This window comes from Heterocephalus glaber, unplaced genomic scaffold (assembly GCF_053883595.1).
Source record: "Heterocephalus glaber isolate CG9 unplaced genomic scaffold, H.glaber_assembly_v1.0 deba00001446, whole genome shotgun sequence".
NCBI classification, from domain to species: domain Eukaryota; kingdom Metazoa; phylum Chordata; class Mammalia; order Rodentia; family Bathyergidae; genus Heterocephalus; species Heterocephalus glaber.
In genome coordinates, this window is record NW_028258298.1 from 6,745,202 (window position 1) to 6,759,428 (window position 14,227).

General features: G+C 34.1%; 1 protein-coding gene across 10 annotated transcripts in view; it reads left to right on the forward strand.

Moving 5' to 3' along the window:
• Arhgap32 (Rho GTPase activating protein 32) overlaps positions 1-14,227 on the forward strand; it is a 320,258-nt gene that overhangs the window by 109,907 nt on the left and 196,124 nt on the right. For all 10 annotated transcript variants that reach the window (XM_087214296.1, XM_087214295.1, XM_087214289.1 and 7 more), the window contains one exon: positions 13,768-13,876. In XM_087214296.1, coding sequence (XP_087070422.1) covers positions 13,772-13,876 — 105 coding nt within the window. In that variant the 5' untranslated portion in view covers positions 13,768-13,771. The remainder of the gene's footprint in view (positions 1-13,767; positions 13,877-14,227) is intronic.

A 14,227-nucleotide genomic window follows, 5' to 3' on the forward strand; every position in this document is an offset into this window, starting at 1 on the left:
TTTCTCTCTGATCTTATATCACATCCCATTCCCAAACCTTTCTAGGTTTTTGAATCTCTAGTAGTAACTTCATAGTTGAAAGTTTTTAGAGGATGTCTCCTGGTTAAGCAGGTCTCAAAATTTAGAGGCATTTGTTAAGAAAGAGGTATACCAGCTTGTAGAAATAGTACCATTTGGGTATGTATTCTGCTGTAATGTTACAAATTTTAGGAAGCTTTGCTCTGGCTTTTCTTTTCATGTGGGGTTAGCAATTTAACCTTTGGAGGCATTAAATTGCTAGCATTAAAAAAACTCAAAGTTTGCACTAGGTATTATCATTGCCACCCACATGGCCAATTAAACATCTTTTACAGTTTTCCCTGAGTATGTGGCTAAGTGAACATATCATTTTAATCAGATCCTGTCTTTATGTTTAATGTTCAAAAAGAATCTCAGGGTAAAGGATTTCTCTATCTACAAAGTTTTATTGTTTAAAGCCAAGGCTTACTGACAGAATTGAATGTTAGGGATTCTTGCTAGCACACACTGAATTTGTTAATCAGGTGTTAAAATGAATAAGAAATACTTATTAAATTTTAAAAGAATAATTCAGTGTTCAGATTTTTTCTCAGATTTCTTATTAACTTAGCCTATCTTATTTGAGTCAGTCTCTTCTTTCTCAAGGTGTGCTTATGTTACACGTACAGTGTCCCCTACTTTATAATAGAATGTCTCACTGACAGTGTGTATTTGTTATGTTTTCTTTGTACTAAAACTGTTTGACCCAACATAACATTGTGTAAATTATTCTGGGGTATTTGTCAAAGGAAGAAAACATTTGGAAATTATTTTGTTGTTGCTTAACAGTAGGTTTGGTGCTGTAATCTTAGACTTGTTTGTTAGGCAGCCAGAGTCTCTCTGGGATTTTGACAGTTAAAAGCAAGTCTGTATAAACCTGAGCCTTTCTTTTCTTGGGAAGTAGCATATGAATTCCAGAAACTGAGCTAGTGTATGCCTTGTTTTAGGAAAGTGTGATACCACAGGGCACTTTCTCTGTTTAGTTATATTTCCTATCTGAATATCACCATAGCTTTCCCAACTAAATATGTCTTTTGAGATTTGAGCTTGTTCTGTTTACAAGTGCCCAAAGAGATATGGATAAGGCTCATTTTCATGTAGTGTTTCTCACCTGTTCAGCAGCAAGGCATGAGGAAACGTGGAGGTCTTTCACAACTTGCACCACACATTCCTTCTGAAATGCCCGGCAGAAAAATGCTTGTGGGTGTGGAAGGTGAAGGGTTGGATGGGAGGAGCCACAGCTGTAAAATGAGAGAACCAAATAGTAGACTGTGTTGTATGAGAATTGTTTCTATACAGTCAGTTGAATGATAAAAAAGTGTACACTGGAGTTTTAATGTGTTTCTTTAAAATCTTTGCTAATATGCTAGGCCATACTGATGTATTGGCTGCATTTCCACTCATGCACCCACACATGAGTTAATGAGATGAGGACAAAGATTGTGTGCTATTCTTTTTCCTTGAATAGCTTTTAAACTAGGTTTTAAGTTGACTCTAGCACCATGGCTAAAAGAGTAAAATCATCTCGCATCTAGAGTAGTTTTCTGATGGTTCCAGCCACACCCTGTGCTTCAGAAGGAAGTATTGTACTTATGGGGGACTAATGTTTGTCCAGTAGCTTTTGGAATACCTTTATTTTTTTATCTTGATTTAAGGAAAGGAAGGATACTTTTTACTACTTCTAATACTGTGATAAATTACCTACGTGCATGGCAGTGGTTCAGACTTTTCCACTGACAGACCTCTCATCGTCAGATTTCTCATTTTTACTATGAACTTAATAATCTGTGTTGTTATTTGTCTTTTCACTGTGGTAAAATAGTGCTTAGATTATTTGGAGGCCATCAAAGTCCTCAGAGTAGACTAGTCCTTATAGAGATCATTAGAAAAATTATTCTCTAAGTCAGAAAGGGCTCCACAAAATAGAAAAGGAAAAATGTAAATGTTTTAAACTTTCAAGTAAGAAAACTTTGTTTAGGAGTTGGCACATGCAGTGTCCTAGGCCAAGTGTGTTATATAGTCTATCTGTTAAATGCATATCAGATCTATAAAATGGGTATTAATTTTTCTATTTTCCAGATGAAGAATTTATAGCTGAAAGAGCCATATAGCCCATGTTGTTACTGTGTAGTTAAATTTTATACATGGTAGAGCAAAATTTTGATCCCAGGTATAACTGACTGTGAAAGTGAACGACTAGTTTTACAGAAATATTTTTGATATGTCCACTGTAAGTGTTATTCTTATAATCTTGTTTGTCTTCTTTAACATCATGTTGTTGGTAGATACAGTCTAGCAAGTACGTCGTACAGTGTGAAACAGCGATGATATAGTGTACAACTAAACATTTTAAAAACTCGTGTACCTTTAGTCTATGAGGCTTAAATTCCTCAGCCACATCTTTGCTTCTATCTTCATTTAAGACAACTGATTCTGTCTGAGAAGAGTATCTTCTGATCTGACTAGTTAAGCTGGATGATTTGGTGAACATGCTTTAATTTTGGGAGGGATGTCTTTATTTATAGCTTTATAGGACGAGTAACATTTCATGTACTATTTGAGTAGTTGTCTTATTCCTTCTCTGCCTTGCTTGGAAGGAAGCCACAAATGGATACTGCATAGTTCAATTAGGTAATGAGGGCGACAGTAGTAGTGTATTACATTATTCTAGGTTCTTGATTTTTAGATGATGTACTATAATGGCTAATTCCTCTGGAAACTCATGAAGCAATTTCAACAATTTTTTGCTTTTTAACTATGATTCTTTTGTCTTCTGGAGAAATTCTTGACTTTGTGATTCCCAGTTTTTATGCACTTTGAAGGGTGACTATCCATCCCAATACTTTACCCAGGCCCATTTTATACTGTGAGTTTTCATAGTCTTGTCATCCTTAATAATATTTTATATATAATGTTCAAAAAATTGTGCATATTACCAAAAAAGATGATATTTATATTGCTTTGTACCCTGAAAGATAAGATGTAGGGCTTAGTTTAACCCCTAAGATTTTTTTAAGCATTAAATACAATTTTTACCCCAAACCTCTATCAGCATTAGAAAAATAATGACTTTGATTTTAATCAACAGAGTCTGTTGTGAATATTCCTTAGTCTCAGAAAATTGTATGCAGTATTAGAGGTTAGCCATTAGCCTGTCTTTATAATTTGTGAAGTGAATCTGTCCTTACCATGAGGCATGTCAGTACAAGACTTTCTTGGTATTTCAGTAATTAAGCACTTTGGGATGGAGTCCAAGGCTGGCCTTTCTCTATTTGTTTTTATGAGGCTTTTCATGTTCATCAAGGGCCTTAGAGCACAGAAACTATATAAAACTACATAAAAGTTACTTGTTATTAACTTGTTTACTTAAATGTGCAAAACTTATTTTTTTAAACCTTTGTATTTCACTTAAACACTAAACTCCATCAGTCAGTTGCACTTTCAAACTTACAAAATCTGCCACATTTAAAGCTGCATTTATAAATACAGTCAGTTTCTGCTTTTAAAATAAAATACATCAATCATCTAGCTTTGCAAGAGTATAGTCAGAACAAACAAAACCTCAGAAACATCATTTTAGAATTTCTCCTGTAAGTTTACTTGTCATTTACGATTAATTTTTTTGTGTTCTCATTCAGGTATGTATTTTCTCTATTATTATTTGAAATCAAATAATTTCTTTTACCTGTATGTTTTGTTTTGCCTGTCATGGATTTTACTTTTCTCCTTTCTTCTCTTTTTCATTAGATCTTTAGGACATTTTTATTTCTTATTTTTTCTCAATTTCATTAACCCTATATGAGAGTTTTGCATCTCTTTTGTTTATCCCAGTTCTATCCAAACCCTGAGCCTTAGTGTTTTGCTGAGATAGTTTACTGTTTCTTACCTTTCATTCAGATTTAATTGCATATATTAACTGTTGTTTCCTTTCCTCTTCATCCCATCTTATCTTAGTGTATCTGGATCATTTGTTTCTTGGTATTTTCTTTTTTTTTTTTGGTACCTGGGATCAAACTCAGGACCTTGCACTTGTGAGGCAGGCAGTGGCACCACTGAGCTAAATCCACGGCCCTGTTTCTTGGTATTTTCTTGAGTGTTTTGTCCATGTAAATTCCATGGGTGGTATACTACAGTTTCCTTTACATGTTCCAATGCCGATCTGTTTTTTCTTTTTCCTTTGTGTATTAGCTTTCCATTGATGTGACAAATACTTGAGATAAATCACCTTAAAAGAAGGCTTTGTGTTTAGAGATTTTAGTCACTTGGCTCATTGCTTTTGGACCTGTGGTAAAGTAGAACATCATGATCGAGAGTGTGTGATGGAGAGGGCTGCTCCTCTCATGGCAGTTGGGAAGTAAAGACAGAGACTGGAAGGGGCCAGGCTCCCAATATCCCCTTAGGGGCCCACACTTAATGATATAAATTCCTCCACCATGCCCCAGTTCATAAAGGTTTCACAACTTCCTAGTAGGGATACAGGCTGGCTACTGAGCCTTGAACACATGGGCCTTTGGGGTATTCATAATCTAAAATAAGGCAGTTGTAACTTGTTCTGTCTGTATAAATACTTGTAAGATTTTCTTTCTTTTTATCCTTAGTTGCATGTATTTTATCATCCATTCTTCAACTTGGAGTTCGGTAACTTTCAATCTACAGGTTTATATTAGGATAGGAATTTTGTTACTTACTATGACTAATTGTTGCCTCTCTATCTATCTGTAGTAGTCTTCTTCTTGTGAAAACATTTGCATGTTAGGTCTGTCACTCCTTTCATGATCTATTTCTTTACATTTATGTGATTTAAAGATTTTTTTTTTTGAGACAGGGTTTCCCTATGTAGTCCAGGCTAACGTTGAAAACACTGTGTTCCCTAAACTGATTTTGAACAAGTGGCAATCATCCTACCTCAGCCTCCTGAGTGCTGAGATTACAGGCATGCACCACCATGCCCGGCATTAAAATTTTATGCTTATTCTCTTAACCCATTAATTCCATCTTTAATCTTCCAAATTCAGTTAGAGGAGGTAAGATCATTTTTAAGTTTTCTTTATGTTTAGACAAATACATATATAAATATGTGCATAATACATTCACATTATATCTTTTTTAGTTTTGAGTGAAGTTTATTCACTCATTGTTCTTATTTTGTGTGGTCTCTGAACAGTACATACAGTTTTTTTGAGGTAAGTTCAGGCTGGCCTTGAACTCAAGGTAATCCTCCTGCCTCATCCTCCCAAGTGCTGGGATTACAGGCATGCACCACCACACCTGGCTGTCCATGTTTAACTAGGTGAAATATGGGCCTTTTTTGGCCTTCCCCTTACCATGGTTCCTTTACAATCCTGTGGTGTATATAGCTTCAGCCTTGCTTCTTTAGGTGCAAAGAGTTCTTGGAGCCACAGTTCTTCTAGTTCATAGTTAAATTTTTTTACAGAGTAACTTTTTAGTTTTTGTTAGTACTTTGGGGGCAACAAAAAGACAGCTCTTTTGTTGTGGGAGAGAAGTAGAGTGTAGCCAACTGAACCTCCATTTTTCTCTTTTCCTTATCAGCGCATCCCACTTGCCATTACTCTTTGAGAAGTTTATCAGAGTCTCTGGCCTGCCAATTCTAGCCATGCCATTGTGTTGAGGATATAGTTGCCTTGGTTTAACTCATCAGGGGAGGCATTTTGAATTATTCAAACACAAAAATTGTAAAAGAAAGGATTGAGAAATTAAACTACATATAATGTAAAATATTGCATTACAAAAAACAGTATAAGAAAAGACAAATGACAACATAGGAGAAATACTTGTAACTTATGTTACAGGTGAAGGATTAATTTCTTTAATATATAAAGCACTAAAACTAGGTAAGGAAAAGGCTTAATCCAATAGAAAAATGTACTAATATGTAAAAAGGATTTTTTCATTTAAGAATTTGTCTATAGACACACTTTTCCATATGTAAAAATATACAAATTTAATGTCGTATTATTTGTAATAGCAAAAGATTGGAGATCATTGAAGTGTCCATTAGAAAGGGACTGGTTGAATAAATTATGGAATATCTATGTAGTAGAGTATTATGCATTTGTAAAAAAGCAACAAAGAAATTCTACATACTGATCCAAAGAGTTTAGGCTATATTAGAAAAAAGCAAGATACACAACTGTATAAACACACTAGAAAGTAGCATATTTATACATTATGTTTTCCTTTGTATATATTCTTTCATATGTAAGGTGTGATAAAAATATACAATGATGGGCCCAGGATTCAGCTCAGTGGCACCGCACCTGCCTCGAAAGCTCAAGGTCCTGAGTTTGATCCCCAGTACTGGAAAAAAAAAAAATGAGTGTTTAAATTTTAAAAACTAATTACAGTAAAAGACACATTGCCATTAATCCCATTCAAAATACTCTCTCTCCCTTACTTTGAATGTACTTATCCCATTATTCTTGCTACTTGCGGCAGCAGTTCTGGAAGTCCTTTACAAAGTACAATAAAAAATTTAGTGAATTCTGCTGCTAGTGCCATCTAATGGAAAGGAGACTTGTAAAAACATTATGATGTTTCATCCACCTTATTCACCAGACCTGGCACTGTGTGACTTCCGGCTTTCCCCAAAGTCAAAATGACCATGCAAGTTAAATGTTTTGAACCAATTCAGAACATTGAGGCAGCCATGACAGCACTTGAAAGAAGACTCCCAGCACTGCTTCAGAAGGTGGCCAAGAACAGTAGTTTTGTATGTTCAAAGCAAGGAGGAATAATGGCAGTATGTCTGTTACTCTAATATATTTAAAAAATTTAGACACTATATATATATTTTTTGGTACTGGGGATCAAACTCAGGACCTTGCGCTTGCGAGGCAGGCCCCAGAACCACTGAGCTAAATCACCGGCCCAGACACTATTTTTAAATCATACCTTGTATATGCATAAAGTTTAGAAGAATATATATATAAAATGGATTACTTGGGAGGTAGAGAATGTATATGGAAGTTATTACCTTGGGAGGTGGGAAAAGGACAGATTGAAGATGGGATGAAAATTTTGTTGCTTTATACCTTTTTGTTGATAAAATTATAATTCTTACTAAAATTTTTATAAAATGTTTCCAGTTGGAAGTGACCAAAGCCCAGTTTCAGTTGGCTTCACCAGATTTGTGTACCTTTTTTACTCCAGTAAGCTGTTCCCATTAATGTTAGTTTATTTTTGGGGAGTTGTGGGAATATTAGATTTATGTAAGCATATGTTATGGTAGTCTATATAAATGAACCAAAACAGAGTGCCTATATTTTAAAAAGCTTTGTGATCTAATTTAATATCCTCTGAAGGTAGATTGTTGATGTATTACACCTTGTGGTGGTCAGTAATGGCTTTCATCAGTGACAGGTTCACAGATGTGCGTGGAAATCTTGTAGCTTGGTTGGAGAGAGAACACCAAATTGGCCACAGGGACCTTACCTCAAAGAGCTGTTCTCTCCGTGGAATCGAGGCATTTTCTCACACAGATGGAAAAGAATTGACTAAGAAACCAAATTCTGTGTTGTCTTTGACAGAATAGTTGCCTGTTTCCATCAGCCAGGCATCACCAGATCACCAGACCTTAAAACGGACTCTTCTGGTCCTTGTTACCCTCAGTGGGAAATAACTTACTGGCCGTAATTGGTGCAGAGCCAGAATCAAACTTGGCAAAGTACAAGAAATAAAAACAGATTGGGAGAATAAAAAGAGAGAATTAAAGTTCCATTGCTGCTTGGAATTTGCTCCAGGGACCAAGGAAAAGATGTACCTGGAGGGAACAGCCCATGAGGTGCAGTTCTGGGAATGGTGGAGTCTTTCCTTCTGATGGAAGGAAAATTCACTTGGACTTCTCTGGGGAACTTTAAAGCTGTCCAGTGCAAGTTTTCATGACATATAAGCAGGAATCCCACTCAGTAATACAAATTGAGTGTGTGTTGAACATTTAACAGTTTACATAATTTTAAACCAAGGAAGCAGCAAGATGGTAAGGCCCATCATAACCTATTTGAAGGAAATGTTTTTCTCTCTTGTTTTTGCTTTTGATTGAATATATCAATCTTCAAGTCTGAAGATAGTTTACAGAAAATTCTTGTAAAAAATACATTAGGTTACTTAGGTTTTATAGTTGGCAGCCCTTAATATAGTGCCCTTTTGGATCTGAAACTACAGTCAGATACTTTAAGACCGAAAGAACACAACAAGAGAATCAATGAAATAAGTAAATACTAAGTTTTAAGGAGTGGATTTTTAAATTACATGGCATAGTACACAAATACAATTTTGTACCTATTATACTAATATGTAACATTTGTCAATAACCTTTTTATTTTATACTTTTATTGAAGTATAACTTGCATATAATACAGTATACCAATTATAAATGTGTAGCTTGGTGAATTTATATGTGTGTATATACTCATATAATCACAATCCCATCAAGACTGTTTTTCTTATGTGACACAACCCTTGGCCCTCCGAGTCAGCACCCACCTCAAAGGTGACTAGTGTTTTTTCTGTCACAATAGATTAGTTTTGCATGTCCTTGAATTTCATATAAATAGAATTATATAGCACATACTCTATATCTGACTGAGCTTCATGTAAATAGAATTATATAGCATATATTCTTTGACATCTGTTGCTCAACGTCAATATCTACTTGTTGCAAATGGCAGCAACAGTTTTTCTGTGGAATATTTTATGAAAAATAGTGAAAAACTAGTCTGTTATCGATGAACATATTTTTGCCATAGTAAGTAATTGTATTTGCTGGTATATATAAACATATTTAATATGGACTATAATTTATTAATCCTAAATTAATTGTACTCTTTTTCATTGTCTATGTACATACTATGTTATCTTAAAATAATAAAAATTTTGGTTTTTCCTTGCCAATTTTTTTTTTTCTGAACTGGGAATTGAACTCAGGACCTGTGCTTGCCAGGCAGGCACAGTGCCACTTAGCTAAATCCCTAGCATTCCTTGGCAATTTTTATGACTTTTATTTATTTTTTCTTTCCATTGCCTTTTAAAAAAAAACCGAGTAGGACTTCAATTACAGTTTTTTGTTGAAGATTACATTCTTGCTTGCTCATGAATTCAGTGGGAGACCATTCAGTAATCATCTTTTTAAAGTATTTTGTTAGCTGTGTTTTTAAAATAACCTCCATTAAAATACTTTTTAAAAGATATATGAATAGCGGGCCAGAGATTTAAGTCAGTGGTTTCGCCGCCTACTGCACAAGCGCAAGGACCCGAGTTTGATCCCCGGTACCAAAAAAAAAAAAAAGATATATGAATAGATATTAAATCTTATCTATTGATATGAGATATAACCCCCCTACACACACTTTAATACTGTGGTCATTTATAGAGATTGACTTTAGAATGTTAAATCAACTTGCATTTTGGACCAAATCTCACTTGCTCACTATCGTTTTGTATGTTACTGAGTTTGATTTGCTTATATTTTGTTTAGAGGTTTTGTAGCTATGTTCATGTTATCAAAGTGTAATTTTTTGGTAATATTTTTATCAGCTTTTGTTATGAGGCTTGGCCTCATTGATCGGGTCATGAAGTGGTTTTTTTTAATACTTGAGAAGAATGTATATAAAAATGTTATTATTTCCTGACTGTTTGAAAGAATTCACCAGTGAATGCATTTGGACCCATATTTTCCTTAAAGATTTAAATTCTTGCATAGCCATAAAATTACAGATGTTTTGATTTCTTGTTTCAGTTTTGGGGAATTTCAGGGTATTTATTTCAACTAAATTGTCAAGTACCGTACATTGAAATAAATTGTTCTTATTGCCCTTAGAATTTTTAATGTCCATACGCTTTCCTACTTAAAGCTTTCTTTTCATTCTTTCTATTGTATCTTGTTTTTTCTTGATCAATTTTTGTCTTTCTTTGTTTTCTCTATTGTACATCTGCTTTCTATTTCATTGTTTTATTTAAAAAATGTTTTTTATTCACCCTTTCTTTGGATTAATATTTTTCAACCGTCTTGTGATGGAATAACATGGATTTTAATTTGTGTTATTTCCACCAATATGCATGTAGAATTACAAATTTTGCTTTAAATACTTAATTGTATCCTGCACATTTTTTTCTATTGTATCTTCATTCAGATAAAAATACTTTATAATTTCCATTGATTTTATTTGATATGAATGATTCAGAATTGGATTTCTTAATTTCTGAATGCTTAGGGGAATTTCTAGTTATCTTTTAGTAACTGATTTTTAAAGTATTCAGTGGTAGTCACAAAACACATAATTCATAGATTATATTTTTTGTTATCTATTGAGACTTGATTTATTGCCTAGCATATAATATCTTGGCAAATGCTTCATAGCCATTTGAAAGAACTGTAATGTATAAATTCTGTAATTGTTGGGTTTAACCCTCTATATTAGTTGAAAATGGGAAATTTGAAATTGGAAATTATTTACATCTATGTACTTATGATTGTTTTTGCTTATTTTGTCAATTCTTGAGAAATCTTTTAACAAATTGCCAAACTGTGATTGTAGATTTATCTAATTTTCTTTATTCTTTTAGATTTTGCCTTATGTATTTAAAAACTGTGCTATTTGTTGACCACTTTACTTACAACATTGGATGTAAATTATATCAACTTATAAATATTATGCTTTTATCATTATGAAACGTCCTCCTTTACCTCTAGTGATACCTTTTGCCTACAGCCTACTTTGACTTAAGTTAGTGTTGCTATTATTTCTTCTGCTTCTGTGTTCCACCTTTTGGTGCCCTTCTGTTTTCAAGTTCCTATGCTTTTTAGGATACGATTGTTACTTTTAAAACTTACTCTTATAGCTTTTGATTCTAACTGGAATTTTTAGTCTATTTTCTATTTTTTGATAGAATTAACATAGATGTCATAAAATTTACTTAAGGTATACTTTTAGGCTGTTTTTAATATATTCACAAAACTGTCAACAGCCACCATTGTCTAATTTGAGAACATTTCAGAAAGTATTCCTTATTCGTTCGCAGTAACTCTTCATGTTCCTTTTCCCCAGCCTCTGAGAAAGGCTAATATTCTTAAGGGTTCTGTGGACTTGGCTATTCTGGACAGTAGCAGTATGCTTTGTCTTTATAGACCTGACTTTTATATATACGGGTGAGGCGGGGGAGACAGGGAGACGGAAGGCCATGTAGTATATAGTCTGGCGTCTTTCATTTAATACAGTTGTTTTATATTTATATATTATAAATATCAATGATATTAATTTGGGGTTTACATTAATATTTACATATTTTTTCATTTTTTTCTCTATTGTTTTTTCCTATTTCTGTAGTTCTGAGATCAGTCTACTTGATTTCCTGGTAGTAAATTCCTTCAGCTTTTGTATGAAAGTAGTTTATTTTACTTGCCTTTTTAATGGGTAATTTTGCAAGGTGCGAAGTTGTAGGTTGGCAAAAACCACATTGCTTCTTTGTAGTCAACTTGTCTTTTGTACTCTGTTCTTTACAGTTTTTCTTAGTGTTTGGTTTTTATTAGTCTAACTAATAAACCTAGCTTTTTTTTTAAATCTTGCTTAAGATTTATACAACTTCATATCTTTAGCTTGATGACATTCAAAAGCTTGGAAAACTTTTCAGCCATTTTTTAAAATTGCTTTTGTCTCTTTCTCTTTTTCATCTTTTTTTTCCGAGTTATCAATTTGTCATACTGTAGTTTAGTTTTTTTTTTTGTATTAAATTCTTTTATTGGTACATTGTAGGCATGCAACACAATTACATTTCTCATTGGGAATTGTACCTTTATATAATGCATCTTGGTTCTTATTTTTTCCCCATTCCTAGCCCTCCCTTCACGCCCTCCACCTGTAGTTTAGTTTACTAGTCTGTTGTTCTTTATGCTTTCTTGTGATTTTTCTCTTCCTTTTTTCCTTTGTGTGCCTCAATATAGATATTTTCTGTTATCTTGCAGTTACCTAATCCTCTCTTTAGCCATGTTGTATTGCTGAGTTAAACCCATATAGTGAGTTCTTCATTTCAGATATTTTATGTTTTGTTTTGAACTGTTAGTTTTCATAGATTTTAATTCTCTGTATACCTTATCTTTTGTTTTTCTTTTATTTAATTGAATGTATTGATCATACATGTGTTTTAGCAACTTGACAGAAATTTACCCTACTTCTTAGCAGCTTATGTATCTTTCATTCCATGTGCTTTGCCCCAGGCAAGTAATTGCTTGTGATCTGTCTCTTCGTGGAGAGGCTTGTTTTTCTAGAGTTCAGACTAGTTGTTTGTCCTGAGACCTTAGTTATCTGATGTGTTCTAGAAAATTATAGATAATGTGAATTTTTTTGTTGAACTAGGAGTGATGCTATTTACAGAAGCCAAAGATGTATCACAGCCATTTTAACATCTTTTTGTTAATTCTAAAAATCCATTAACATGTAAATCTCTCTGTTTTGACGTTTTTTCTATTTTTTCTTTTTTAAAAAGAAGCATACTTCATAATTTTTATTGGATCCCAGATAATGTGGATGAAAATTTTGCAGAGCCTGGAGAATTTTTTTCCCTCCAAAGAGAGTTAATTTTTCCCTGGCACTTCTGGTTCTATCAAGATGTGGTTTTAGGCTTCCTTAGAGTTTATCTATGGCTTTTTTGTCCTTCTTCTGAAGATGTGGCTCTTTAAAGTTTTAGTTGAGAGTTCAGGTGTGTTTAGGGCTCCTCCATCTTGGCAGTTCTTTGCCAACCTCTGTCTCCTTAGCTGCACTGCTAGAATGTCTACTCGACTCTTTAAGTGGCTATTTATTCATCATCTTGGGCTGTGTACTTGTGATGATACTTGTTAATAATTTGAGGGGATTTTCATGAAGACTTTCAGGTTCTTTCTCTATAGGTCCTTTTGGTAAACATTTTACTTCGTGAAGGTCCTCTGCTTTGGTAAACTGAACCTACATCCCTCACCTCTTCCCTATAAGCTATTTAAGGTTATAGTATTATCCTTGGACTTTATTTCCTGTTGATTTGGAAGAATCTTATATTAAAGGAGTGACTAAATGTAAGCATCATCTTATTGGCTTTTCTCCTTTTAGAGGTTGTGGTGCTCGAAGTGCTTCCTGTATTGGTTACTTTCCTGGGCCTTCAGGGCAATTGTTTCATGTTTTCCCCAGCGTTCATGTTTCATTGAGAGTCCTAGTTTGATGCACTCTGGTTCATAGATTGGAACCAGAAATACCTATTTCTTCTTTGTCCTGCAATGTTACTAATGCTTAGCACAATTCTATAGGTATTGATATAAAATATTGGTGTTATAGATTGTTTTCAAGGTTCAAATTGTGCTAAAAAGATAAAACCACTTTTTTTTCTGGTACTGGGAATTGAACTCAGGACCTTGCACTTGGCCAGGCAAGTGTAGTGCCACTGAGCTAAATCGGCAAAACCACTTTTTATATGATAACTACCATTAACCATAGAAGTTAACCAGTATTAAACTTTACTTTTGTGTTCTGGAGTAAAAAGCAGGTATTTGGCACATCAGAAAAGATCTCTGAAAACCAGACTGGAAATAAAGGATCAGTGCTAGCCACTTGAGTTCTTTTAACCAAAGTTAAAATCAAATATATTTTTCTGCTCTTTGAATTGGGTTCATTGGGAAGTTTTTATAGAAATGGAAATTCTTATCAGAATCTTTCATGTTTTCATCTCTAGGAAGATGAAGTCCTCAGTACATTCTGAAGAGGATGATTTTGTTCCAGAACTACATAGAAATGTTCATCCCCGAGAGCGGCCTGATTGGGAAGAAACACTTAGTGCAATGGTAAATCAGTATTATTCATATTTAAGTATGTGTGTGGTACATATGGAAGTAAAATTAACTGAGGAATCATTACAGAAAAAAGTACAATTGTTTTGGTTGCTTTGTTCATTTATTCAGGAAATATTTGTTGAACAAGGTAGCAGGCAGCTGTTCTCTGTGAGCAGACTGATAGGGCTACAGAGTAGAGAATCAGTGGAAAGGGTAGTTGTTGGCTATACAGGGCAATCACAGATAATCCCTGTGAGAAGATGAGATTTGAGTGAAGGCCTTAAGAGTAGGAGGGGAAGGCCTGGGGATTTAGCTCAGTGGTTCTGCTACCTGCCCTGCAATTGCAAGGACCTGAGTTTGATC